The sequence below is a fragment of the Sus scrofa genome, chromosome 7 (assembly GCF_000003025.6).
Source record: "Sus scrofa isolate TJ Tabasco breed Duroc chromosome 7, Sscrofa11.1, whole genome shotgun sequence".
Taxonomy (NCBI): Eukaryota; Metazoa; Chordata; class Mammalia; order Artiodactyla; family Suidae; genus Sus; species Sus scrofa.
Window position 1 is genome coordinate 48,193,698 of NC_010449.5, and position 27,281 is coordinate 48,220,978.

The 27,281-nt window shown below is 50.8% G+C and overlaps 1 protein-coding gene across 3 annotated transcripts in view; it reads right to left on the reverse strand.

The window, feature by feature from the left end:
• RASGRF1 (Ras protein specific guanine nucleotide releasing factor 1) overlaps positions 1 to 27,281 on the reverse strand; it is a 125,335-nt gene that overhangs the window by 72,283 nt on the left and 25,771 nt on the right. For all 3 annotated transcript variants that reach the window (XM_003128446.6, XM_013988986.2, XM_021098844.1), the window contains exons 2-5: positions 26,636 to 26,742; positions 15,587 to 15,734; positions 5,449 to 5,541; positions 2,723 to 2,976 (exon numbers count right to left, since the gene is read on the reverse strand). In XM_003128446.6, coding sequence (XP_003128494.3) covers positions 2,723 to 2,976; positions 5,449 to 5,541; positions 15,587 to 15,734; positions 26,636 to 26,742 — 602 coding nt within the window. The remainder of the gene's footprint in view (positions 1 to 2,722; positions 2,977 to 5,448; positions 5,542 to 15,586; positions 15,735 to 26,635; positions 26,743 to 27,281) is intronic.

Below are 27,281 nucleotides of genomic sequence, written 5' to 3' on the forward strand. Positions count from 1 at the left end.
CCATGGCATGTGGAAGTTCCTGGCCCAGAGACAGAACCTGAGCAACAGTGGTAACCTGATCTTCAGCAATGCTAGATCTTTAACCCACTGCACCACAGGGGAACTTCTTGTTGTGAATACTCTTAACTAAAGATTCCAGGCTAAAACAATTCCATTAAAGATCAATGCATTATAACAAAATTATGCAGAGATTAAACAAATATAAAAGATACCTTTATCTCTTAGTGGTTATGATAAATGGTCACTAAAAGTTTGCAATTGTGGCCTAAATGCAAGAAAAGCACAAGCAACACAGAGTTATAACAATGCTTCTGGAAGTATCTTTCAAGTAAGGGGCCACGACCAATATAGGCAGTCCCCTGCAGTCATCTAAAGCTTCCCATTTCGTTGTGGTCTGGGAGTTGCTATAGCAGCAGCAGCACCTACAAACTTGTTGGAAACACAATCCCTGTGCTCTATCCAGATCTACAGATTGAGAAACTCGGGTGGGGCCCAGCACTCATGTTTGAGATCTGTGACTCTAGCTGAACTGACCAGGGTTTATTCAGGAAGAAATAAGTTCTTCACGTTTTGCAGTCAAATTCCAGGTCACTGAGTTTAAAAGACCCAATTGTAGTTTCTGGAGGAAATCTTATTTGATTTCACAAGACAATGATACCTATTTTCTTTATTTTAGTAAATAAAAAGCACTTATTTAATGTTTAAAAATTCTGTCCAACATGTATACTAAAAAGCAACTCTGGAGTTCCCATTGTGGCTCAGTGGAAATGAATCTGACTAGTAACCATGAGGATGCAGGTCTGACCCTGGCCTCACTAAGTGGGTTGGGGAATCCGGTGTTGCTGTAAGCTGTGGTGTAGGTCAAAGATGTGGCTTGGATCCCCAGTTGCTGTGGCTGTGGTGTAGGCTGGCGGCTATAGCTATGATTCCACCCCTAGCCCCTAGCCTGGGAACTTCCATATGCTGCAAGTACAGCTCTAAAAAGAAAGAAAAAAAAAAAAAAAAGCAACTCTGGTCCCTGCTGTGGAACAGGTTTGATCCTATGCTGAGGGCATAGCCCCCCACACTCTCCAAAAAACCAACCTTGTAAGGTCCAGTGACTCCACTTCTAGAAGGTCTTATGAGGCCAAAAGCAACTCCCCTCCTCCTGCCTACACCCTCAACGCCTTGTCCTGCCACCATGTCCCCATGTTCTGATGCCTCATCCACATCCATGGTGTCAGCTTGGTCCTTCTCCCAGTGACTTTCAGCCTCTCCAGCTGAAGCTCTTAGCATCAGACCCAGGTCTGACCCGGTCTACTGCCTCTCCCATCTCCTCCCAGGCATCCCGCAGGTCCCTAAACTCGCCTCAGCACGCTGGCGGGCAAAGAAGGAGAGCAGGCACAGGGAAGGTGACCCTGGGTCCCGAACACCCCTGCAGAGGGCCTAGATGAGGGCTGGCTGGAATCAGTAACAGGACTGAATGATGAACTTTTTTTTTTTTTTTTTTTTTTTTTTTTTTTAATGCAGTAGAATGAACAAGTTGGGCAGAGTGATTGACTTTAATTCCTAGAGGTGAATCGTTTGTAAACGGCACTCCGTTGACAGGTTCCCACATTTGTTGCTTTTATCTAGTTTACTCAATTTCATTGCCTACCCAAAAGTGCATTAAACCATTTCCTAAGAATATCGTTTTAAAAAGAGGTTGACAGCAGAAGGGCAGCCATCAGCCCAGCCTTCTGAGGTTTGCAAACTCCATACTAAGGCCCAGAGTCACCATGTGGGAAAAGTAACTGCTTTCATAAAGTACGTGGGTAGCCTAGTATGTGGGTACAGAGCAGAGCTTTAAGGAGCCTAAGAGTTCTAAACATTTGGACCTGGCCTCTAGATGGTTAAGACCGTATCAAGGTAGAAGAATGGAGCACTTTGGTTTTTTGTAGCTTGATTTCTTTCTTTCATTTTAGGGCTTCACCCATGGCATGTGGAGGTTCCCAGGCTAGGGATCTAATCAGAGGGCCTACACCACAGCCACAGCAATGCCAGATCCAAGCTGCATCTGTGACCTATACCACAGCTCACAGCAATGCCAGATCCTTAACCCACGGAGCAAGGCCAGGGATCGAACCCTCAACCTCTTGGTTCCTAGTCAGATTCCTTAACCACTGAGCCATGACGGGAACTCCTGATTTCTAACCCTTAAACATTTAAACCGCAGTTGCTCAACCTTGTGACTATTGCTATTTTTGGTGGAATAATTCTTTGCTGTGGAGGACTGCTTTGTGCACTGCAGGAAGTTTAGCAGCATCCCTGACTACTAACTACCTTCCACCCCAAGTTTTGACCATCAAAATTGTCTCCCAACATTGCCCTAGTTGAGCCACTAGGTTATTTTTTACTTTTTGGCCATTGTGTGCAGCGGCTTGATGTGGGATCTTAGTTCCCAGACCAGGAATTGAACCGGGGTCGCATAGGTGCAAGTGCCAAATTCTAACCATTGGACCACCAGGGAACCCCTTGGAACCACTAGTTCTGACATATACCATGTGGGTCTCTATTTGTATTCCTCTTGTAATTGTCAGGGCCCTGGCTTCTAGCCATGGGAACTTGGGCAACTTCCTTCCTCTCTGGGCCTCGGTTTCCTCATCTGTGCTTGGTGGGAACGAGATGAGGGCTCGTGTCCAAGTTTGGCTCAGGGCTGGCTCGTCTCCCTCTCCCACCTTGGCCAACAGCCCCGAGGTTCTACCTGTTCAGGAAGATGCTGCTGACATCGTCGTGCGTGATGGGCGGCTTCTTGGAGCTGGCAGCCATGCGCAGCGGGCGCAGGAAGTTGTTGACCAGGATGTGCAGCTGCTGCACGTACTCGGCCTCGGCCTCCAGCATGCTGAACACCACCTGGTTCCTTTTCCGCATGCTGTCGGCGTGCGGCGACCGGATGTAGTCCTGGATGATGGTCTTCCACTTGCGCCGGCACAGCCAGCCCCGCAGGAAGCTCTGCACCTGGGCGCCAAGAACAGCGGGGGAGTCCCTGTTAGTCTGGGCCTCTCCTGTCCTTCCAGGCTGTGAGTGCAGGGATCGAGGCTTTGCCATCCCTCATGCTGGGCGTGTAGGGAAAAGAGCTTAAGGATCAGGCCCGGCGTTGCTGCCTGCAAGATGCAGGGTGAGTCCTTTGGTCCCTCAGCCAGTTTTCCATCTGTGCGGGGGGTTAGTGAAATGATGGCTGGACTCAGAGTGTGGTCCACGGACCGGCAGCATCAGCATCTCCCGAGTGCTTGCTGGAAATGCAAATCCCCAGGCCCCTCCCCAGACCTTGGCATTTAAACGCCGTCCCCCAGGTTGCTCTGGAAGCACCCTCTGAAGAAGGAAAAGTGTGGCCTGAGTTTGCAATACAGGAGGTGGCTTGAGGATAGAGGGTTGCCAGGCTCAGAATGCTTCTTGTCTAATGACTGGCCCGAAAGCCCAGAAGTTTCAATTAAAGCTCATCTGGATAGAGGGCGATTATCAAATTGAACAGAACATGGCAAATTAGTTAATCTCATGCTTGGGCCTCATCAGCGCCTGCCTGGAGCCTCTCCTCTGCCTCCGTGGGGAAATGAATGCAGATACTTGACTCGCTATCTTGGAGTCAGGCTGCTTGGCATGGCCTCGCTTTGGCAAGAACTTGGGAAGAGCTTTGATTCACAGACACAGAGAACTGTGTTAAGACATGCACGCTTCCAACTGAGATGCCACCCAGCTCCTTGCCATCCCGGCCCCTGAGCTGTGTGTAAGCTCAGGGAGGGGCACAGGGCACCAGGAACAAGGGTGCTGGCTGGTGCTGGGGTGGGCACACCCTGGGGCCAACTGCCAAGGTGCTCATCAAAATATTTTCAGCTGTAAAGGGCACTGGCCATGAACAGCAGGTGCAGACCTGCAGCCGGGGAGAGCTCGCCTCAGCCCCCAGAACTCTCTTTGAAGACAGGAAGCTTTTCTGGATGAAGGAGGGACTTGCTCTGAGGCCCCAGGAGGGTGAAAATAGAAGAAGGGAAATGGATTTCAGCTGGGGCTTCACAAAATGTCCCGACCTTGACAGCTTTTCCACATGGGCTGGGAAGCCCAGTAAGAAGGAGGGCCAGCTCATCCCTGCCTGGGTGGGACTGGGTCAGGACCTGTGTGGCACTGCTGGCAAATCCTAATGCCAGTGGGGGCCTGGCAGGTCCTATAGGTCATGAAGCCAGCTGGATGGGCCCTAAGGGGGCAGCACCTTGCCTGGGGCCAACAGTCACTATATGTGGGAGGTTGGCCTGGGGCTGCGAGATGTTCTGCTTTTCCAGGAGATGGTGTTCTCAGTGACAGGGATGTGCATCCTGGAGCTTGGTGGCCAGGGACTGACTATCACTCTGCAAATACTCAGCTGTGTGACCTCGGCAAGTCACTTGGCCTTTCTGTGCCTCAGCTCCCCCGGAAGTGAAATGCAGATAATAATAAAACCTCACAGGGCATTTCGCTAGGGATGGATTCATCTGCATAAAGCTCCTAGAATAGTGTCTGGCACATAGAAAGTGTGTAATGAATGTTAGCTATTTCTATTTTTGAGAAACCAGAAATACAGATTTTTTATGTGAAATGTTTAGCTTTTAAAGCAGTGGCAACAAATTAAAACGGGAAGAAAAAAAAAAAAAAACCACTGAGTGGGCTAAAAGCCCCAAACATGCTGGTAGGCTGAACTTGGCCTGTGGGATGCCAGTTTGCAGCTTCTGGTTTGGATGGCAGTAGGGTCCTTTTATACTCTCAGCAAGTAGGATGTTTCCGGTTTCGCTTGTTTTTCTTAGGGTCAGTCAGGTTCCTCTGCTTCAAGTCTGGCAAAAGCTGCAAACAAAGACCCTACTCTCCCCTTCCACATCCCCTCCCACAGTGCTGGGCAGGATCCTGGTCACTGGGCAGCTTTCTGGTACCTTCTAAGATGTCCATCCCTTTTGGACTCTAATAGAGTAAAACCAGGAGGGCAACTATGAGGTCTGGCAGTGGCCAGTTCCCATGCTGTGATCTGCTGGGGACTGAAGGGGGCAGTCATGAGATGAAATGTTGGTACCACAGTGGCTTGGGGGAGGTGGGCATTCGAGGTTGTGACAGTGGAGAAATGGCCTGGGGACTCCCGAGACTGCCCGGGGTTGTGAGGAAGCTGTGAACTGCAGGTGCACAGCCTGGGTTCGAGCCTTGACTCTATCCACTCCTTCCTCTCTTGGAGCCTTAGTTTACCCCTCTGTCAAATGGGGCTGAACCACCCCACCGCACAGAGACAACCAGGAGAGACAGCTGGATGGGATACCGGTCAAGGGTAAGGGACTGTTGGTTCTGCCTCTGGAGCAGAGGTGGGAATGGCATGCTCGGGGGTGGTGGGATAGCCGGTGGACACTGCAGACCCTGGGGGATGCCAGGAGGTGCTCTAAAGAGGACTGGGGCAGCTTTGCCAGCCCCAAGGGACGTACAGACCTTCTTAATTTTCTTGATGTCACTGTCTTCATCATTGGGGGTGACGGGCTGGGTGGACTGGATGCGCTCATTGTCCTTGAGCAGGGACGCGATCTGCAACAGAAAACAGTCAGCTGCTGAGAGGGGCCCGGCTGGATGGGGAGGCCCCTCTCGCTTTGGCCGCCGGCAGGCTCAGGGTGGTGACCAAGCGCCCTGCTACGCCCTCCCTGAAGGCCAGAGGTACTGCAGTTTGGGGCCCTTGCTGTGTGTGGGGTCATGAGCCAAATGTCTGGACCGGGAGCCTGTACTCCTGGGTCCAGGGCAGCTGGGCTTTGACTCTGAGGACCCCGGGGGAGGCCCTCTCTGGGCTCCAGGCTACTCTTGTAATCTGGGAGATATGGGCCACATCTGTGAGTCTCTTGCTACTCCCTAATCCATCGGTTTCTTTGTTTTCCAATTTTTATTGTGGTAAAATCCACATAACAGAAAATTTATGATTTTAACTAGCTTTTTTTCACAGTCACACCTGTGGCGTAGGGAGGTTCCCAGGCTCGGGGTTGAACTAGAGATGCAGCTGCTGGTCTACACCATTGCTACAGTCACAGCAACGCCAGATGCAAGGTGCATCTGTGACCCACGCCACAGCTTGTAGAATCGCAGGATCCTTAACCTCCTGAGGGAGGCCAGGGATCAAACCCGCATCCTCAGAGAGACAACGCTGGGTGCTTACCCTGCTGAGCCTCCCGTTTTAACCAGTTTTAAGTGTACAGTTTAGTGGCAACAAGTACACTCACAGTGCTATGCAACCATCACCATCTTCCATCTCTAGAACTTTCTCATCTTCCCAAACAGAAATTCCGTATCCATTAAATAAGAACGCCCCATGTCCCCCTCCTCTCAGCCCCCGACACCCGTCATTCTCCTTTCTGTCTCTATGAATCTAACTCCTCTAAAGCACCTCATCTAAGTGGAATCAGACAGTATCTGTCTTTCTGCAGCTGGCCTTCTTCACCAGCACAATGTCCTCAAGCTTCATCCCTGTCATAGCAGATGTCAGGTGTCAGAATTTCCTTCTTCTTCTTCTTTTTTTTTTTTTTTTTGTCTTTTCAGGGCGGCACCCATGGCATATGGAGGTTCCCAGGCTGGGGGTTGAATCAGGAGCTGTAGCTGCCAGCCTAAGCCACAACCACAGCCACGCCAGATCTGAGCCACGTCTGCGACGTACACCACAGCTCACGGCAATGCTAGATCCTTCACCCACTGAGCGAAGCCAGGGATTGAATCTGCATCCTCATGGATCCTAGTCAGATTCATTTCTGCTGCGCCACAACAGGAACTCCCAGAATTTCCTTCCTTTTGAAGTCTGAGTAGTATCCATTGTGTGTACAGACCCGTGTTTGCTATCCATTCATCTGTTGATGGACACTTGTGTAGTCCCTTTATTTTTTTCCAACAAATCTGGGACCTTACCCCAGTAGGACTTTGGATGAAAGCACTGCTGGCCTGGCTGTCTCCCTCCCCCACCCCGGGGCATCCCTAAAACACATCCCTGACTTGAAGCCCTCTTTGGAGCCCAACCTGGAAACTGCTGGCCTAGGAAAATGCATCAGCCCTTGAAACGAAGGTTAGAGCTGATCTAACCTTCCATTTGCCAGATTTGGGACTCAGAGGTCGGTTCTGCTGCAAGAACTAAACCAACGGGGTGGCAGCCAGGAGAAGGCTCAGGACCAGTGGCACATCCTCCTGGGCGGGGACTGCTTCCCCCTGACGGAGCCTCTGCTGGGTGCCCTCCAGCAGGGCTCCACTGTGCTGTAGGCTTTCCCGCCAAAATGCTGGCTGGCCTCTTTACTCTCCTATCTTGGCTCTGAGCTCTGTGGGCAAAGGATCTAGATGTTCCATTGATTCCCACGCTCCCGGTGCCTAGCGCAGGGCTGGGCACGCAACGTATATTTCTTGGCTACATATAAGTACATCAAAAAAAGAATCAGAGCAACAGCAGCAACAAAACTCTCAACCACAGGAAAACACTGCAGTCACCAAGCCCCACACGTCTAAAGATAGCAGCTCAGGGGACTCCACAAACACTGCCACAAAGCCCCGGCTCCTCTTCAGAGCACGTGGCTTTGTCCCCTCAAGGCCACTTGCTGAACCGCAGAATGAATGGGCTCTCACAATGGAGCGAATTGAGCACTTTGAAAGCAAAATGGAACAGTTACCGGCTCTCCACTCTCTGGTTGCTAAAATTACCCTGGCCTATGCTTGAAGAGCAGCTGAAAATATCTTACTGAGAAATATTTGGCGCCGACTTGGGCTTTTCTTTTTTCTCTCCTCCACTGTCCCCCCCAACACACTTTTCTTTCCATTCTCTGAGAACATCTGCACATTGAAATAAAAGCTGAGTCTTTGATCTGTACTCTAAAGGGCTAAGGGACACACACACACATAGACGCACACGCACACATGCACACACACGCACAGGCGGGCTCCTGCAGAGCTCAGAGATGCAGGAATGCCCAGTCAATGTCCATCTTTGGCCTGTTATTATCACCTCCTTGCCAGCCTGCTTTCTTTGCCAGTTTGGGGATTTGCACATGGAACCTCTTATTTTCTTTAGGATGGCAATGTGTGTGTGTAGTCTGTATTTAAAACTGATGGCGTGGAGTTCCAGTTGTGGCTTTGTGGTAACGAACCTGGCTAGTATCCTTGAGGATGAGGGTTTGATCCCTGGCCTCGATCAGTGGGTTAAGGATCTGGCATTGCCGTGAGCTTTGGTGTAGGTCCCAGATGAGGCTCAGATCTGGCGTTGCTGTGGCTGTGGTGTCGGCCAGCAGCAACAGCTCCGATTAGACCCCTAGCCTGGGAACGTCCCTATGCTGTGGGTTCAGCCCTAAAAAGAAAAAGGGAAAAAACAAAACCTGATGGTGCTTGAGAGAGAGGCATTCCAGGACATCTACTCAGCAGGGACCAGGACAAAAAATAGATGCAATTAGGTCAGGCGCTATGCTGCATGCACAGACAACACCGGCAGTCTTGGACTCTTTGTTTAAGGATCAGGCTGGGAGGCAAAGCTCTGGAGGGCTGTGAGCCTGGGGACCCTGCAGGAGTCTGGGCTATGGCCCATCCCTGCCAGGAGCTAGTGTCCAGTGAGTCATGGATGCAGCCTTTCTTTTACTCTGGCCGATCTCTTTTGGAGATAGATTTACTTTGGACCCTGGTTTGCTTGGTTGATGTCCAGGGCCTATTTGGTTGACTCTTGTCAACGAAGGCCATGCATGGTGGGGACTTTGGCTCGTACCTGACTCCCAGGCTAGAGTCCAGCTCTGGCTGTCTGACCTGGCCCAATGCCAGGTGTCTCCACCAGCTTCCGCCCACTCACCACCCATGGTCTGGCCTCCTTGACCCATCTGAAGATCCCGCCTGCCACACCCTTTGAGACACTGTGCATCAGCTTCTGCCCCATCCCTCTCCTTTCGCTGAAGACAGTTTTTTTAATCCAGGATGCATTTAGTCAGTGCAGTAATTGGAGTTAATTTTTTTTCTTTTTGTCAGCCTCCAAGGTTTTACTAAAGATCTCTGTAGCTCTTCTTTCAAACAACTATCACACAACTGAGTTCTTTCTTCTTCCTTCCCAATTCCTTCTGACCTCTTCCAGGCCCAGCAGGTGCCCATCTCTGTCTCCCTTTGTGCCAATACTACCAGCGTGTCTCAATGGGGTCTCCGGACACTGGTGAGACACAGGTGGAGGGAAGTCAGATCCCTTGGCTGGGAGGAGCTTCTAGCCTAGGAAGGGAGTCAGACACCCATGTAGGTAACTTAAAATCTGACAAGACAAGGCCAGAAGAGAAGTGTGCACCTACTACAACAGGAGGGTCTCACCATGAAAGTGGGCAAGGGCTGCCCAGAAGAGGTTTTGTAGGATGAATAGGAGCCCAACAGGTGGGCTATGGGATAGAGGGAATTCAAGCAGGTGGATGGGGTGAACAAAGCACAGGTATGACAGGGTATTGTGTGCTAGGGCGGCAGGGGTGGGGATGGCAGGAGGAGAGAGGGTGAGTCCTGGGGCGGGGAGCCGGGGCAGGGCTGCACGGGGAAGAAGTCACGCTGCCCTTCCTACTTCTTCCAGAGCAGTCCCCTCACTGTCCTATTTTATGCAGTGGGTATTGTGTCAATTTGTCTGCAAAACTGATTCCATGCCTAAATTTTTATTTTAAGCCCTGAACTAAAGATCTCTTCTGTTTCTTTCAGAATCAGCCTTCCAGGATTCTGAGTGCTTCCATGCCAATAAAATATTACGACTATCTCTAAACTCCTCACCTGCCCTTTAGGGCCTGTCTTTGCTCTCCGAATTTACTTTCAGTCATAAAGGGGACAAAAGTAGCTCTTGATACAATGAAATAGTGCCGAACTGAGCATTCTAGAAGTGGGCAGGGGGCTTCTTATAGGCAGACATCCCCTTTGTTTTAGATGGTCCTTAGAGCTTTTTAGTTATGAGAGACAAAGGCAGATAGGGTTGTTTTGCTGGGAGAGAAGAGACTAAGGCATAAGTGGATAGTGATGCTTAGTAAAGTTTGCTGCAGGTGTATGGAGCTCCCGGGCCAAGGATCAGATCTAAGCCTCAGTTTCGATCTAAGCCACAGCTGCAGCAATGCTGGATCCCTAACCCACTCTGCCGGGCCAGCGACTGAACCTGTGTCCCAGCAATCCCAAGACACCGCCGATCCTGTTGTGCCACAGCAGGAACTCTTGCAGACTTGTGTTTGAACATGATCTCCTGTAACCTCCAGGAAGAGATGGCTATAGGTGGGGGCTACAGGGTTTGTATTAGAAGCAGGATGTGTGGCTCGTGCAGACTTAGAAGGGATCAGGGCTTGGTTTAAGGCTCTGTTGCTGCTGCTTTGAGATCTTTAAGGACACTGCATGTTCATTTTGCATCAGGCCCTGCTAATTAGATAGCTGGTCCTGAAAACAGATGTGGATGATGGTATATTCCTAAATACTTAATGACCAGCTCTCCGAAAGAAAAATTTTGACTGCTAGCACTTGCCAATTTCCATGGTGTAAACATTCCTACCTCCGCCCATTTTAAGCTACCAAAGGTTGAATAATCAGCTTGCAAAATTCTTGCCAACTTAAGGCCTGGCTCCTGCATGGGATTATGAGCCCACTCCAGCACATCATGGATGCAGGGTGAAGGTCTTGGTAGATAAAGAGATCATGAATGTTGGAGTTTCCATCGTGGCTCATTGGTAACAAACCTGACTAGGATCCATGAGGAACAGGTTCGATCCCTGGCCTCGCCCAGTGGGTTAAGGATCTGGCATTGCCATGAGCTATGTAGAGCTCCTAGGCCAGGGCTCAGATCCCACATTGCTGTAGCTGTGGTGTAGGCCAGCAGCTATAGCTCCAATTCAACCTCTAGCCTGGGAACCTCCATTCACTGCAAGTGCGGCCCTCAAAAGATCAAAAAAAAAAAAAAAAGGAATCCTGCTGCATAGCACAGTGAACTATATCTAGTCACTTGTGATAGAATATGATGGAGGATAATATGAGGAAAAGAATATGTCTATATATGTATGACTGGGTCATTTTTGCTATACAGTAGAAATTGACAGAACACTGTAAATGAACTATAACAGAAAAAGAAAAAATCATTTAAAAAAGAAAAAAGGAGAGAGACCACGAATGACACCACCGCCACCAAAATGGCAAGTGGGAGTGTGAGGAGAGAAGGTCAGCGGGAAACCCTTGTAGCAGGAAAGGCTGAGTGACCTGAGGGCAGAGGCGTTTCTATTCATTTTTAAGCTCTTTTCTGTTTTAGTCGTGGAACCCTCTCTCTATTATACACAACCTTTTTGGAAAACTCTGTTACATACGATAGCCTCTGTCATGGGACTTGAGAACTGAAGGAAGAGCCACAGTTGGTAGTCACGAGGATTTCTGTGGATACTCTGGTTCTCCTTCTCCTACATGGCATGATGGTATTTCCCCGTGCTTGAAGACAGGCATGGTCACGTGACTTGCTTTGCCCAATGAAAGATGAGTAGAGGCGCCACGTCATTTGTCTCCTTCCTTTCCTCTGCAACTGGTGAATCTCCTGAGAGTGGGGGCCCCGTCAATCTGTGTCCCTGACTCTTGAGTGGGAAAGCAATCTGTGGTTTCCAGCCACTAAGATTTTGGGGTTGTTTGTTATTGCAGCATCATGTAGCACATCCTGACAGATATATGTAGTGACTGCCAAGGAGCAAAGAGCAGTAATGACTAAGTAAAGACAGCTGCTATAGGAGTTCCCATCGTGGCCCGACCAGGATCCATGAGGATGTGGGTTTGATCCCTGGCCTCGCTCAGTGGGTTAAGGATCCGGCATTGCTGTGAGCTGTGGTGTAGATTGCAAACACAGCTTGGATCCCATGTTGCTGTAGCTGTGGTGTAGGCTGGCAGCTATAGCTCTGATTCAATCCCTAACCTGGGAACTTCCATGTGCTGCAGGTGTGGCCCTAAAAAGCAAAGCAAAACAAAACAAAACAAAAAACAAAAAACCTGCTGTGGGTAGTGAGGCAGTAAATCCGGAGAGTAGAATGTAAAAGCAAGAGGTGGCCAGGAAAAGGTAAGACCCCTGGGAATCCTCAGGAACAATGGAGATGAGGGCTTGAGGATTTTATTTGGTGATTGGAGGAAAGGTGGACCATGAAAGCCTTGGGCTGCAGTTATTCCCTGACACACACCCTTTGTAAGGCCTGTCTCTCAGCAGGGAAGGAGTAAGCTGTGGGGCACCCCCAGGCCAAGGATCTGGAGCCTGGAGATCCAAGCTTGAGCCTGGATCAGTGCTAGAAGTGACCTTGGAGCGACCTTGGATAAGTCCCTTCTTCTTCTAGGGACTGCAGATCCCTCCCAGCTCAGACATTCTGAGCCCTTCTGTCTTTGTCACTGGGATCACTCATCACTTACTTGGCTTTTCAGTGCCTCCTGCCTACCTGGCAGCCTGCTTTCTGGGAAACAGGCTCTGTTTCCACCTTCCTGGAGTCCATCCACAGCAAACAGGTGCCCTCTGCCCCGCAGGGTGTGAATGTGTGTGTGTTGGGGGGTGGTGCGTGTAGAGCCAGAAAGCTTTACCAATTTGGCCTTTCTTTCAAAGTCTTTTAAAAAAATCTTTTGCCCTGGAGGCAATGCACTCAGTTGGAAGCATTGCTCCAAATTTGCACCAAATGGGTCGCTCCTGCCACTCACACACACACACACACACACACCACACACACACACACATGTGGGAGCACAAACATGTGCAGAGCAGTCAATCACAAGTGATCTGCTTTCTGCTCCCTAGCACCAAAGGGAGTTCCACCTTTTGCACCCACCCTTTCTACAGCCTGCAAACCCTTGAAACTCTTTAAGGCTGTATGCACCATGAGTCCACACCTGTGGCTAAAAAATAACTTACTTCCTGTTGGGGTTCACACTGCAAGCTCTATTACAGCGCCAGCCACACTCTACCACAATCAGACGCCACGGACAGAAGTGTCCGTATCCCTAGCGTCTACCACAGAGCCAGTGTCTGTTCATTCGTCAAGCCCTTATCGCTTACCTACCATATGCCAGGCAAAGGGAGTGACAAAGGGCTCACCCTGCTCTCAGGGAGTTCCCACCAAGCCGGTGGGGGACAGTCGTGCTCTGCTGTTCCACACTCAGTGTGGGCAGGTGGTGGGAGCCAGGGGCAGGCAGCACCATTCAGGGTGGGCCCAGGAGTCCCCAGGAAGAGGCATTTGAGCCTTGGTTTCACTAGGCCAGGATGGAAGGGTGGGGTGACAGAGCATTCCAAACAGGAGACCAGCATGTGCAAAGGCCAAGGGGTGCACAGCTCACTGCTCTGGAGCGCTAGCTGGAGCCCCAAGTGACTGGAGGGGAGGAAGCTGGCGAAGAGGATGAGGCGGTGGTCAGATGATGAAGGCGTTTAGTGCACGAGTATGTGACTGAATGAGCAACTCCTGGACACCTCTGATCATGAAGCTAGTAACCTAGTCCTGGGGCCAGAGCGCTTCCCTGGCCCCTGACAGGGGCTCTGCCTGCATTCAGGGATAGATCCCAGAATGAACCAGGTGCTTCAGAGATGGGACGAGCCCCCAGCCCAGGAGCATGTGGGGAGAGCAGAGTGGGGCAACTGTCAAGCCCACAGGCAGACCTGCATTCCATCCCAGCTCTGACAACCTCCCAGGTGAGCAAGCTTGGGCAAGTGACCTGAGCTCTCTGAGCCTGGTCCCTCGTTCGAACCTATCAGGGTGGTTGTGGGAAGCAGGTGCAAGATGCCTGGTGCGGGGCTAGGGGAAGTGTGCTGAATCTGCAACGAAGTTCCGAGCTGACATGACTATGACTTCAGAACTCGCAGCGGTGTGACAAGGTGGAAGGGCTGACTGGATCTTCGAGCATTCCAGGCAGAGCTGGCTTCGCGGGTGTGTGATGAGGTCCTATGTTCAGAGGGTCAGGTGCTTGAGGCTTCAAGCCCAGCAGTTACCATTTTGAAATTCTCCAGAATCTTCTCCTGAATTTGTGTTTGGTAAGTGACATCTGATGGGACAACGGGGTGCACCCCAGCGGCTGGAGACTGGGTTCCTGCGTGTTCCTGTCTCCCTGCCTCCCTGGGATGGGTTCCCAGCTGCCTACTCCCCATACCTCGGGACCCTGGGTCCAGACCTCTGCGACTCTCTGTCTGGGTGGCAATGGGTCAAGTCAGTCCCACAGACTCGCCTCTCCCCCTTCCCCTCTGCCTCTGCAGGGCCTTGTGAAGGACAGAGAGGGTGGCTCTCACATGCACCCCTAGTGTCTCAGGGCAGGGCGAGGAGTCGGAGGTCCCGCCCCGGGCTGGCAGTGCATTAGGTGGGTGACTCGGCAGGCCCCTTGCCCACCTGAGTCTAGGTATGGAGTGTATCATGGAGCAGAGTCTAGGGGAACTGGAGGTTGAAGTTGGGGGTTCCTGTGCCCTATGTGTGGGGGCGGGGGTGTGTGGGAAGGGGAAACTGACTTCCCCCAATCAGTTTCACCTTGGCTGGGACCTTGATTTTCACCCGCATTGAGCCCTGCAAATTAAGTAGCTGACTCTGATGGCAGCAATCTGTGTTGTCATCTTCCCCTCCTCAGCTCAGAGTCACAGTCCTTGTGTGATGTGGCCAGATGGTTCTGAGCAGCCTGGTGATGTGAGGGGGGTGAGAGGAGATCAGATCATTGTGCGGTGGTGTGGACAATGCGTGAGGTGCATCTAAGAGCTGAGAGTCAGTGCTTCCTGAACTTTAATGTAAATGAGAATCGCCTGGGATGTTGCTAAAGGGCAGGTGCTGATTGTGGAGATCTGGGTGGGGCCCTTGATTCTGCATTTCTAACAGGCTGCTGTTTCATGGACCGCACTTTGAATAGTGAAGTTCTAGAAGGCTTAACATAGCAACAGCTCAGCATCCAGAAGGCCACGACAGGCAGAATGAAGGGACCATCACACAGAGAGAAAACTGCCTTGGACCTGACCAAGCCCACACTCTAAAGACCCCTCTGCCACCCTCTGGACTGCCCCCACCTCCTCAGTCCATGTGGTTGTCAGCAGAGTAACTAGGAACTTGCTCATAATAATTTCACTTTGATCCTCACAACTAGGTACAGAAAGCCTTTTTTGTTTTTTTTTGTTTTTTGAGGGGGGTCACACCCGTGGCATGTAGAAGTTCCCAGGCTAGGGGGTCTAATTGGAGCTACAGCTGCTAGCCTACACCGCAGCCACAGCCACACAGGATCAGAGCCACATCTGTGACCTACACCACAGCTCACAGCAACACTGATCCTTAACCACTGAGCGAGGCCAGGGATTGAACCCACATCCTCATGGATTTGTTTCCGCTGAGCCACAATGGGAGCTCCCAGTAAGCCTGTTTACAGATGGAGGTGCAGAGAGGCTGGGGGCACTTGCTCTGGCTTGCAGCGGTTAAGTAGCAGAGGTAGGTTTTGAACTCAGATCTAACCAGAGGACTTCCTGCTCTGCAAGCATCACTGATTTTAAGTCTGGAGGCTGGCAAGTGTGGCTGGGAGCTGGTCCCTCCTGCCCATCATATGGCTCCCTGATCATGTGGAAACCCAGGTCTGAGGCCTGGGCCCCCGGCCAGCCTCCTCCATGCCCCTGGCCAGCTGTCACCTCTGCCTTCAGCCGCTCAATCTCGATCTCCCCATCCTCGATCTGCTGTCGTAGCTGCTTGGCCACCGTCTTCTCGGTCTCCACGATCTGCAGCAGGTGCAGGTACTTCTGCATCAGTGCCTCATGCTCTGTGGCCAGGGTCCGGTAGCTGTGGACAGATGGACACAGCAGGTAAGAGGCTGCCTCCTTGACTCCTAGAGATCCAACCAGAAGTGGGGCTCTCTAGCAGCTGCCCTCAGGAGAAGATCTTGACTTCCAGGCATGTGCCAAAAGCCTTGACCTGGCTGCTGTGTTGCTATTGATCCCTCTGGCCCCTTCCCCAGCTCCTATCTCACACTCTGACCTCTGCTTCCTGGAACTGGTCCTGTTCTAATCCCGCCTCACCCTCTCAGCCCTCTGGGCCTTTGTGCAGAGAGATCTTCTGTCTGAAAAATGCCTCCTCCCTCCTGCTCTCGCTGGGCTTGCTCCATCCTCTTTCCCAGGCTAGCTCTGGGTCCAGCTGAAAGGCCGTCTCTAAGCAGCTTTCCCTGACCCTCCCCGAAGACTGTGTGGGGTGTTCCTGTAGGACCTAGGGTGCTACTGCCATAGCACTGGCCAGAGTGACAGCAGGTGTCCAGTTACTTGCTTCCCCAGGGAATCCTGCCTTCTCTGAGGGCAGGGGCCACGCCTGTGCTTCCTCCTGTCTCCCCAGGGCCTGGCACAGTGAACATCTGTTTTGTCTTTGTTTTTTGTCTTTTTAGGGCTGTACCTGTAGCTTATGGAGGTTCCCAGGCTGGGGTCGAATTGAAGCTGTAGCTGCTGGCATAGCAACAGCAATGCCATAGCACAGCCATAGCAACGCCAGATCTGAGCCGCGTCTGCGACCCACACCACAGCTCATGGCAATGCCGGATCCTTAACCCACCAAGCGAGGCCAGGGATAGAACCCGCATCCTCATGAATACAGTGGGGTTGTTACCGCTGAGCCACAACAGGAACTCCATGAACACTTGTTGTGTAGATGCAACCGAGTGGATGGATGACACAGAGGAGGGTCAGGCACATACGTTTCACTGTCTGGGGGACATCTGAAGAATCTTTCCAGGATACCTGGGGGCCAAATCGTTCACCTCAGACAGTTACCATTGTAGGGTTCAGAAGAAGGGCCAGCAACAAGGACCTGTAATCAGGGAAGACTTCCTGGAAGAAGAACCTCAAATCTCCATCCCTAGAATTGGAACCGAGGTCTTCTGACTTCAAAGTCAGTGCTCTAAGCACCTGCCCATCCAAGAGCAGCCTTGGATGGAAGGCCTGTGTTGGGGGTAATTAGCAATGGGGCTGGATGGTTAGATGGGGCCAGATCAGAGAGCACCCCAGAAGATAAGCAGAAGGTAGAAATGAACATGCCTCACATTTGCATTTGTGTGGAAGGACGTGTCTCAGGTTTGCAGAGCATCACAACTAGGTGGAGGGCAGGAAGGGGGGGCTTGGAGGATTAGCCAGGCCAAGGGGTGGAATGACTTGCCCAAGGTCACAGACCCTGAAGGTGGAGCTGGGTTCCCTACTTTCCAGGCCACGTGTCTCCCTGACATCCACAGTACCAGCAGGACCATCTGAAGGTGTCAGAGCTGGGGAGAAATCTGTTTCTATAAAGGGGGTCCAGTTGCAGAGGGCAGAGAGGCTCTGCAAGGGACCTCTGGAATTGCTGCCATGGTGCAGTGGATTAAGAATCAGACTGCAGCGTCTCGGGATGCTGCAGAGGCATGTTTGATCCCTGGTCTGGTGCAGTGGGTTAAAGGATCTAGTTTTGCTGCAGTTTCGGCTGAGAGGCAGTCCTTGGTCCTGGAACTTCCTTATGACATGGGAGTGGCCATAAAAAAGGGAACCCCAGCATTCCAGGGGGAGGTGCCCACCTGAGCAGGGTGGGTGGGGAGCAGAGGTGAAGGGCAGGCACAGATTTGGAGGGAAGGTTTATGGGGCTCTGGGAACGTCTGCAAAGAAGTCTGGGGACTGAAGTCTGCCGTCCTCCTTCTTCCTGGGCCCATTTTCCTCCTCCCCTTTTGTTTCAGTCCAGGACCACCTCATAAGCCCAGGACCACCTCATAAGCCCAGGACCACCTCATAAGCGTCCCTTCGACCCCTCTCTGCCGGAATCCTCAGCTTCCTCCTCGCCCCTGCCCCTGTCTTCCTCTGCACCCGCCTCTCAGCAGTGGACAGCTCCCTGTTTCCCATCCTCCAACCGCAGTGAGGCCCTGAAACATTGCGTGTGTCCCTGCCAGCTGCCCGCCTGCCCCAGAGCTTTGCCCTCTCCAGCCTCATTCCCCACCACCCATCTCATCCTCCGCAGGTCATCGTGTTCCTCCTTTGCAGCCTGTATATATGCACGATGCTGTCCCGTCACTTCCTGCCCATCCGCTCTCATCCCACTTCACGGGCAGCGACCCTGCTGGGACCCCATCTGCCTGGCTCAGCCCCAGCTCCCAACCCACCAGCGGAGGGACCTTGGATAGGTCACTGCGCTTCTCTGTGCCTCAGTTTGCTCATCCACACAATAGCGACAAGGACAATCCCCACCCCAGAGAGTTGCCACGAGGATTACATTTGTGGGCATGCATGCTGTGTACCAAGCAGCTGTGGTGACTATCCCCCTTCCTTCTCAGAGGGCAGAGGCCTCCTCATTCCTAGTTGCTGACCCTTCCTCAGGATTTCTGTGTGTCAGACTCAGCCTTTCTCTCTGGATTAGCAATGGCCCCACTGGCTCTTTCTCCCCGGTATATAAAAAGCCTCAGGCCACTTCCCACTTAGGATGAGGCCAAGCCCTCCCTCTGCCGTGCCCTCCCTCGAGCTCCACCTTCAAACAGGTTTGTTGGAAGAGCAACCGCACACATCGTGCCCAGCCCTTGGCAGCCTGGCGTTTGACCCCAGCATCCACGGGAACTGGGGGGCTCTCTGAGGTCACCAGCTATCTCCCACTGGCCACATTGAGGGGACACGTTTCAGTCTGGAATATATATATATATTTTTCTTTTTTTTTAAATGGTATTAAATTAAATTAAATTAAATTAATTAATTAATTAATTTTGGTCCTTTTTAGGGCTGCACCTGCAGCAATGGAGGTTCCCAGGCCAGGGATCCAATCAGAGCTGTTGCTGCCAGTCTGCACCAGAGCCACAGCAACACCAGATCCAAGCCGCATCTGCGAGCTACACCACAGCCCACAGCAACGCCGGACTGTTAACCCACTGAGCAAGGCCAGGGATCGAACCCGAAACCTCATGGTTCCTAGTGGGATTCGTTTCTGCTGCACCATGATGGGAACTCCTCAGTCTGGAATCTACTGACATTGACCTTCCAGGTACCCTGGCTGTAGCTAGTCAGTGGGCTGCCAGGTTAGGGACGTGGGCTTTCGTTACGGACTCAGGAACCGTGTCACACAAATTCTTTAAGTCTCTGTGATCCTCATGGCAAAATGGGACAATGGGACAATGGGACATGGAACATGGCAAAATGGGACAATGGGACAATGGGACATGGAACATGGCAAAATGGGACAATGACAGCTTCTCTTCACACCCCCAGGAGCCGAGGGTGGGAAACAGCTTTTCTGTATGGAAGAGGCTGGGTAGCACGGAGGTTGGCAGTGGAGACAGCCTGGTCCCCTGACGGTGTTACAGACGGAGGCTCGCCCCAGCTGTGCCCGGAAGGTGGAAGGGGAGGTGGGGCTGAGCTGGGGGCAGCCCAGCAGGGGGACAGCAGGAGCAAAGGGTTGGCTGGGGACCTGGAGCTTGTGCCTGGGGAAGAAATCTGATCCAGAAATGGAATAAAAGCTGCATGGAATAAAAGTCATGCTGTCCTTTGTGTGCTTCTGTCCTCTGATTTTTGCTACATTCTTGCTCGCCTACCCTCTTCTCAAGATAAATTACCGGCTCTGAGACAGAATTCTTCCATTTGCACTACTACCTGAGTAAAACTAGGTTTTTGTGCTTTTCAACGATAATAAACTAGAACATCATTTCTTAAAGTTTTCCCAACTTACCGAGAGGCTTAATTGTCTTTAGTTGGCAAAGGAAGTTCAGCTGAGAGCCTGAAGGTTCTCATACCACCACACCTCTCCCTGCTCCAGGGGTGTGACAATTGAGAGTCTTCATTAGTTTGTTCTGGGGGACGGCACTCGCCTTGGTGCTTCAGAATGGGGAGCCAGTTTTTTTTTTGTTTGTTTGTTTGTTTTGTTTTTTTTTTTTTTTTTTTTGCTTTTTAGGGCCACACCTGTGGCATATGGAGGTTCCCAGGCTAGGGGTCCAATCGGAGCTACAGCCACTGGCCTACACCACAGCCATAGCAACAGGAGATTTGAAGCTGCATCTGTGACCTACACCACAGCTCATGGCAACGCCGGATCCCTTAACCCTCTGAGTGGGGCCAGGGATCGAACCTGTGTCCTCATGGATACTAGTCAAGTTCATTAACCACTGAGCCACGATGGGAACTCCGGGAGCCAGTTTTATCTGCAGGACGATTGGGTCTGTTTGTGACTTCCTTTCTTCCCCTCACCCACTACTTGCCCCCCCCTTCCCCCACTTCTCCTCTCTCCTTCCAATAAAGATTTCTTGGGCATCTCTTCATGCAGCACCGTCTTTACAGACTCACAGATCCTCAGAGCTGCAAGGAACTCAGGAGTCATGAAAGGCCAACTGTCTCATTTTATAAAGGAAGAAGCTGAGGCCCAGAGAGGGAAATAACTTGCTTCCAAACAACAGTGAATGAGCATCAGAGCTGGAGCTGAAACTGGGCTCCAGTCCCTGATGAGGCAGGAGGCAGGTCTACTTCTCCCAATGTGGCCATGGCCATCTAGTTGGGCATAGAGTTAGTCCTGGATGAGATGCAGACCATAAGCCACACTGGGTGCTACTTTTATTTATTTATTTTTTGTCTTTTTAGGGCCGCACCAGAGGTGGCACATGGAGATTCCCAGGCTAGGGGTTGAATTGGAGTTGTAGCCACTGGCCCACACCAGAGCCACAGCAACACGGGAACCGAGCCTCGTCTTTGGCCTTGGGTGTTACGTTTTGTACACTGTCTACACATACAGAGACATCCCTTAATGGTAGACTATTATGCATGCACTGGGAGAGAACACTGTGTCTCTTATTCATACACTATAGTGCTTATTTTTGTATACAGACTGTATCTACTATGTATATGTAAATAAAAACTAAATTAGGTACATGCAGAAATACCTACCACTCAACAGAGCTGTGGAAGAGGGCCAGTCTCCCCCTCGACACACAGGCAAATAGACTCACGACGTCCGCGATCTGGTTAAACAATTGCTTCTAGCCTATCCCTGTCCTTTGGCCATGCAGCAGCTCCCAGGGAAGAATCTGTGGTGTGTGTTGGCCCAGGAGCTGCCTAAACAAGCTCAGACTGGCTGGTGACGGACTATTCTAGGGAAGGTGACTCTGATTCCCTGATTAGTGACGTTTGCTTTGATCCCCATCCCAGCCCTTGGCCAAAAGGAGGACATCTCTCTGAAGCCAGTGCGTTGACTCAGCTCCCTGGGCTTCACCAGGGAAGTCAAACCATCCCCCTGGCTTCCTAAAGGATCGTGAGCATGGAATTTTTGTTCAAAGTCAGGTGCTGTCACTTTACCCAACGGCTCCTCTTTTGGGAAGGGCAGGTTTCTGGTGTGAGCTGCATCTACCTTACCTGGAAGTCACCGAGCCCTCAACTGGAAGTCAGGTTCTAGGGCACCCCGACTTCCACGCAGGAGCCCCCCACCCCCCACCCTGTGTGCCATTGTGTCTCACTGGCTACAACTGTCAAATGGGGCTGAAGGGACCCACCCACTGGGTTGTCATTAAGAGCAAATGGCACACTGTGTCAAAAAGGGTCACAGACTCCAGAGGATTGTGTGGTGGACAGAGGGACACTCAGGTGTGGACATCCGCTGTCAGGCTGCTGGAGGCCTGGGCAGGCTTGGCAGCATTTACGTCAACCAGATAGTTCGTATTTGAGAGGCTACTTGGAACCAATCTCCAAGTCAGTGAGCTGCTTAAAGAGTGACTGTGCTGTGTCCATGGCAGAGAGAATTCTAAGACAGCCCCAAGATGCCCTGCCCTGGTTTGGAAGCCCTGCGTAGTTTGGGATGATGAATACAATGGGTTTTTACTCCTAGGTGATGTTATAAGGCATCTTTGGCTTTAGACAGGGAGCTTCTCTAGGTGGGCCTGACCTAATCACATGAGGCATTTATTTATTTATTTATTTATTTATTTATTCATTCATTCATTCATTCATTTTTAGGGCAGCACTCACAGCATATGGAAGTTCCCAGGCTAGGGATCAAATTGGAGTTAGAGCCGCCGGCCTACGCCACAGCCACAGCAACACCAAATCCAAGCCATGTCTGTGACCTACACCACAGCTCATGGCAACACTGGATCCTTAACCCACTGAGTGAGGCCAGGGATCGAACCTGCAACCTCTTGGACACTGTGTCAGGTTCTTAACCCACTGAGTCACAACGAGAATCCCCGCGTGAAGCTTTTAAGATGGGGAGTCTCCCCTGGCTGGTCACAGAAGGGGAGGTCAAAGATCTGGGGCTGGAGAAGGAACTGGTGAGCCATGTTGGCTTCAGGATGGAGGGGGCCACGTGGTAGGGGATGCAGGCAACCTCAAGGAGCTGAGGGCCATCCCTGGATGACAGCCATCAGGGACACAGGCACATCAGTCCTACACGGAGCAGAATCTGCCAACAACCAGGAGTGAGCCTGGAGGCAGGAACTTCTCCAGAACCTCAAGGTAAGAGCCTAGCTTGACTGACTCTTTGCTTTTGTAAGCAGGGCCCTGTGAGACTCCTGGGCACACAAGCCTTTCTGTGTCCCCCATTTCTTGTTTTTAGGGAACAAGCTTCAGCCTCCATGACCTTCCCTGAGTTCCCAAGGGCAGGTGTTAATCAGGGAAGGGAGAGGGAGTGGATGCAGAGACCAGAGGCAGCCTTGGGGCAGGGCCCGGTTCCTCCTCCGGGAACATATATAACAATATCTCTGAGCCTTTCTGCAGAACTAAAACCCCCAAGGAAGGAAGAACTACTTGACAAAGAAGGAGGACCACCAGAACCAGTCCTGGGGCTACTAAAGGCCAGCTCTGAGAAACAATGCAAGCTTGCCTCTACCCTGATCCTTATCTTACGGCCCTATTTTTCTACTCCCCAAACTATAACACCACCTCTTAATCTCTCCCAAGGGGGGGATACAGTCTCTAAGGCAAAGCAATAAAACTATCTTTTTCTCCTTCACCCAAAACTCTGTCTCTGCATCTCTATTCGGCATCTGTGCTGAGTTTTGGCAACAATTTCAGCCCACAGCTGTGCCCAGACTTCTGGCCTTCAAAGCTGCGAGACCTCAAGGAGTGTGGCTTTATTTTTATTTCTGTCTTTTTAGGGCTGTACCCATGGCAAATGGAAGGTCCCAGACCAGGGGTCGAATTGGAGCTGTAGCTGCTGGCCTACGCCACAGCCACAGCAATGGAGGATCCTTAACCCACTGAGCTAAGCCAGGGATTGAACCTGCGTCCTCATGGATACTAGTCGGATTCGTTACTGCTAAGCCACAATGGGAACTCCCCAAGGGGTGAGGTTTTAAGCTACTGAGTCTGTGATCATTTGTCCTGAAGCAATAGAGATCTAAAACATTCTCTCTAAAGAGACACTATTCATTTTTACAGTTTGAGATTTAACGCCCATATAATGGAAAGCACATTAAGTGTAAGGTTTGATGGAGTTTTGATAAATGCACACACTCTTATCGAGATAAAGTAAAATTCCCATCACCCCAGGAGTTCCCTTGTGCCCCTCCCTTCAATCCCCACCCCAGCAGCAACCACAGTTTGAGTCTCTATCACTACAGTTGAGTTTTGCCTGTTTTAGGATTTCATATAACAGGAATCAGACAGCATGTACTATTTTGTGTCTGGCTCTTTTCACTCAGCATATTGACTTTGAAATTCATCTGTTTTGTTACATGTGCTTGTAGTGGGTTCCTTTTTATTGCTGAGGGGTACTCCATCGCATGGTTGTATCAAGGTTCCTTTCTGCATCTGCCTGTTGATGGACACCTAAAGCTATTTCTAGTCTATGGACTATTGTGCATAAGGCTGCTCAGGACATCTGCATACAAGATTTTTTTGTGGATGTTTTCATTTCTCTTAGATAAATACTAAGTGGACCTGCTGGGTGATAGAGTAGGTGTATGTTTCACTTTTTAAGGAGCTGCCTACCAATTTTCCTAAGTGGTTACACCTCTTTATGCTCCCACCAGCATTGTGTGAGTTACTCCATCCCCTCCCCAATATTTGATACAGCCAGTCTTATTCTTTTTTTTCTTTTCTTATTTTCTTTTTTTTTTTTTTTTTTTTTGCTTTTTAGGGCTGCATCTGCAGCATATGGAAGTTCCCAGGCTAGTGGTTGAATCAAAGCTGTAGCTGCCACAGCTCACAGCAACACGGGATCTGAGCTGCGTCTGCGACCTACACTACAGCTCACGGAAAAGACGGATCCTTAACCCACTGAGCAAAGCCAGGGTTCGAACCCACATCCTCATGGATTCTAGTCAGGTTCATTAACTGCTGACCACGAAGGGAACTCTATAGCCAGTCTTGTTCAATTCAGCTTTTCTACAGGTAGGGGTATCTCATGGTCTCTAGAAACTTTTGGTATGAATTGATTTTTCTTTTTCTTTTTCTTTCTTTCTTTCTTTTTTTTTTTAAGGCCACACCCTTGGCATATGGAGGTTCCCAGGCTAGAGGTTGAATCAGAGCTGCAGCTGCCGGCCTACAATGTGGGATCCGAGCTGTGTCTGCGACCTACACCACAGCTCACGGCAACACCGGATCTTTAACCCACTGAGTGAGGCCAGGGATGGAACCTGCATTGGGTGCTAGTCAGATTTGTTTCCATTGAGTCATGATGGGCACTCCCTGAATTGATTTTTCTAAGTCATGTAGTCCTGGTTATCGAAAGTGTATATATACCAGATTAGAATTCTATAATGCTTCAAAGCCCCATCGCATAAATAATTTCATGTGGTTCTCAAGACAACCTTGCTACTGGTTCTAGTTTAGTGCTGGAAGGTGCTAAGGTTCAAATGCTCTCCCTGAATCCAGGCTCCTTTTGCTTGATTCCATGTTCCACAATGCCAGCAATTTCCACTCCAAATTGGAGCTCTGATCATGACATTCCCCTAGTGTAAAATCTTCAGTGGCTCCCCCCCATTCACAGAGGAGAGGTCCACCACCTCAGCTGGGTATTCAAGACCGTTCTGATCTGGTTCCAGTCCAATATCCAACCTCATCTATCTTCTCATGTCCAAACTTTGTCTCCTCATTTTTCTTGGAATTCCCTTTCCTTTAGCACTGCCTCTAGGTAAGGCTTTTGGGGCTGGAGTAGGGGCTGAAGGGCTCATATCTAAGCTCAAATATTACCCTATCTCCAGCTTCCCCAGAGTCCCCCAGTTCCCTGAGGATGGACGTATGTCTCTCTCCTCTGGTGCCTTGTATTTGGCATAGCCTTCATGCACCAGAGCCATTTGTACATCTGTCTAAGGTCTTCCTGACCAGGCTGGGGTAGCCCTTGGGGAACACCTGGTTGCATCAGCCCAGCACTGCACTCGGAGGCTGACTCTATTAGTTCAAGGGTGAGAACCTGGTCTCCATAGCTGGACAGAACACTCCTGAGGACAGGGATGGAGATGGCCTGACCTCATGGCCACAGGACCTCAGGTCAGTGTTACAGCCATAATAAAGGGTTTCTGGTCAGCTAGCTTGATCCAAGGCTCCAGGAAGGGTGCTGGTATCTATCCATTCATCTGTCTGTCCATCCATCCTTCACATATATTTTCAACACTCATCCATTAATCACTCATTTGCCCTCTATACATCCGTCATTCACCTTCCACATATAACCTCAACATCTAACCTTGCATCCATCCTCTCTTCACTCATTCATCCTTGCATTCTTCCAGTCCACCTTGGCTGAGTACTTGTCTGTACCTTGATCAGGCCCTGGGGGATGCAAAGGTTTGCACTTAGTCCCTGCCCCCAGGAGCTTACATTTGATAGGAAGGCAGGCACAGAAACACACCATTATCCACTCAGCAATGAAGAGCCACTGCTCAAACGGGGTGAGGCTGGGCGCCCCTGCCCCCTGACAGTCCTAAGCTCTGTTGGGGACACTGTTAGCTCTGGGGCCATGCCCCAGCCCACAAGCCATTTCCCTGAGACCCAGAAAGACTCAAGCCAGCTTGGGGCCCCATATGCTCTCCAGCATCTACTCCCCATTGGCTTTTCAGAGACCTTTCAGAGAGGAGCACATTCTGCTGGGAGCGAGGGGAGGAGTGGGTCTAGAATCACATCCAAGATCAGAGAGCTTGAGAGAATTTAGATAAGAAAACCAGTTCATGTCCTGCAGCAAATTAGTGGCTGCATGTGGGTTAGAACCCTGGTCGTCTTAGACTTCGGCGGCCATAAAGTCTTGTAACCTGACCAAATCACACTCGGTTTCCCTAGTATGGAAAAAGGAGCTCATCTGGTTGAAGCAGATGGGAGGCTGCAGCCCGGCTCCTTAGGGCACTGGATTCTCTATGTACCCAGGAGGCATGTTCCAAAGCTCTAGAGCTGTCAGTGGACCTGTCCATTTTTTTTTTTTTTTTTTGTTTTTTTAGGTCCATGCCTGCAGCATATGGAAGTTTTCAGGCTGGAGATCAAATTGGAGCTACAGCTGCTGGCCTACACCACAGCCACAGCAATGCCAGATCTGAGCTGCATCCATGATCTACACTGTGCTCTATGTGCAATGCCAGATCCTTAACCCACTGAGCAAGGCCAGGGATCAAAGCCACATCCTCATGGATGCTAGTTGGGTTTTTAACCTGTTGAGCCACAACAGGAGCTCTTCTCACAGCTTCCATTCTCCCCTCCTCTCCTCCTTCTCCACTCCCACCCACTGGGGTTTGTTGAGGATGGGGCCTTGGGTTCAGTCTCTCCTGACTGGACTGAGGGGTGGGGAAGACCTACCTGGCGTGAGCAATGGCCGCCACCCATTCGTCGCAATCCTTGGCGTCCTCTGTCCTCAGCTCCAAGGCTTTCTGGTTCTCATGGCTGAAGTTCACGGTGAAGTAATGCTGCACCAAGAAGAAGACATCTCCGATTACCAGGGTATCCACGGAACTGGCAGCATCTCCTGCTGTCAATCTGGCTGTTTTGCAAAGCGCTCATTGCCCCATCAGCTAGGCATGGATTCTTTATTTGTGATCATTGGAATGCCATTCTATTTAGCTGTTTGAAACTCTCGATTAAGGCAGGCTTTGTACGATGGAACAGAACCTGTGCTTAGGCTATTGTAAGAGGGATGCAAAACCCACAACAAATTCGCCAACAATTGCAAAAAAAAAAAAAAAGCCAGTTTTAAACCATCAGGTATGCTTGGAGGAAGGCAGCGAAAACACACAAGAGAATGTCCCCCTTGGGGGCTGGGTACCAGTTCGGTGCAGTGTGCATTTAATTCACAAAATGAATTAAATTCTCAAAATAATTTAATTCGCAGAACTCCACCAAAAGGTGCTACGTACTCTTCTAGGTCCTGCTTTATTGCAATGAACAGACAGACCCTAGCAGAGCCTGCTGGAAGCCAGCTCTGTGTTGGGTGCAGGTGACCGACTCA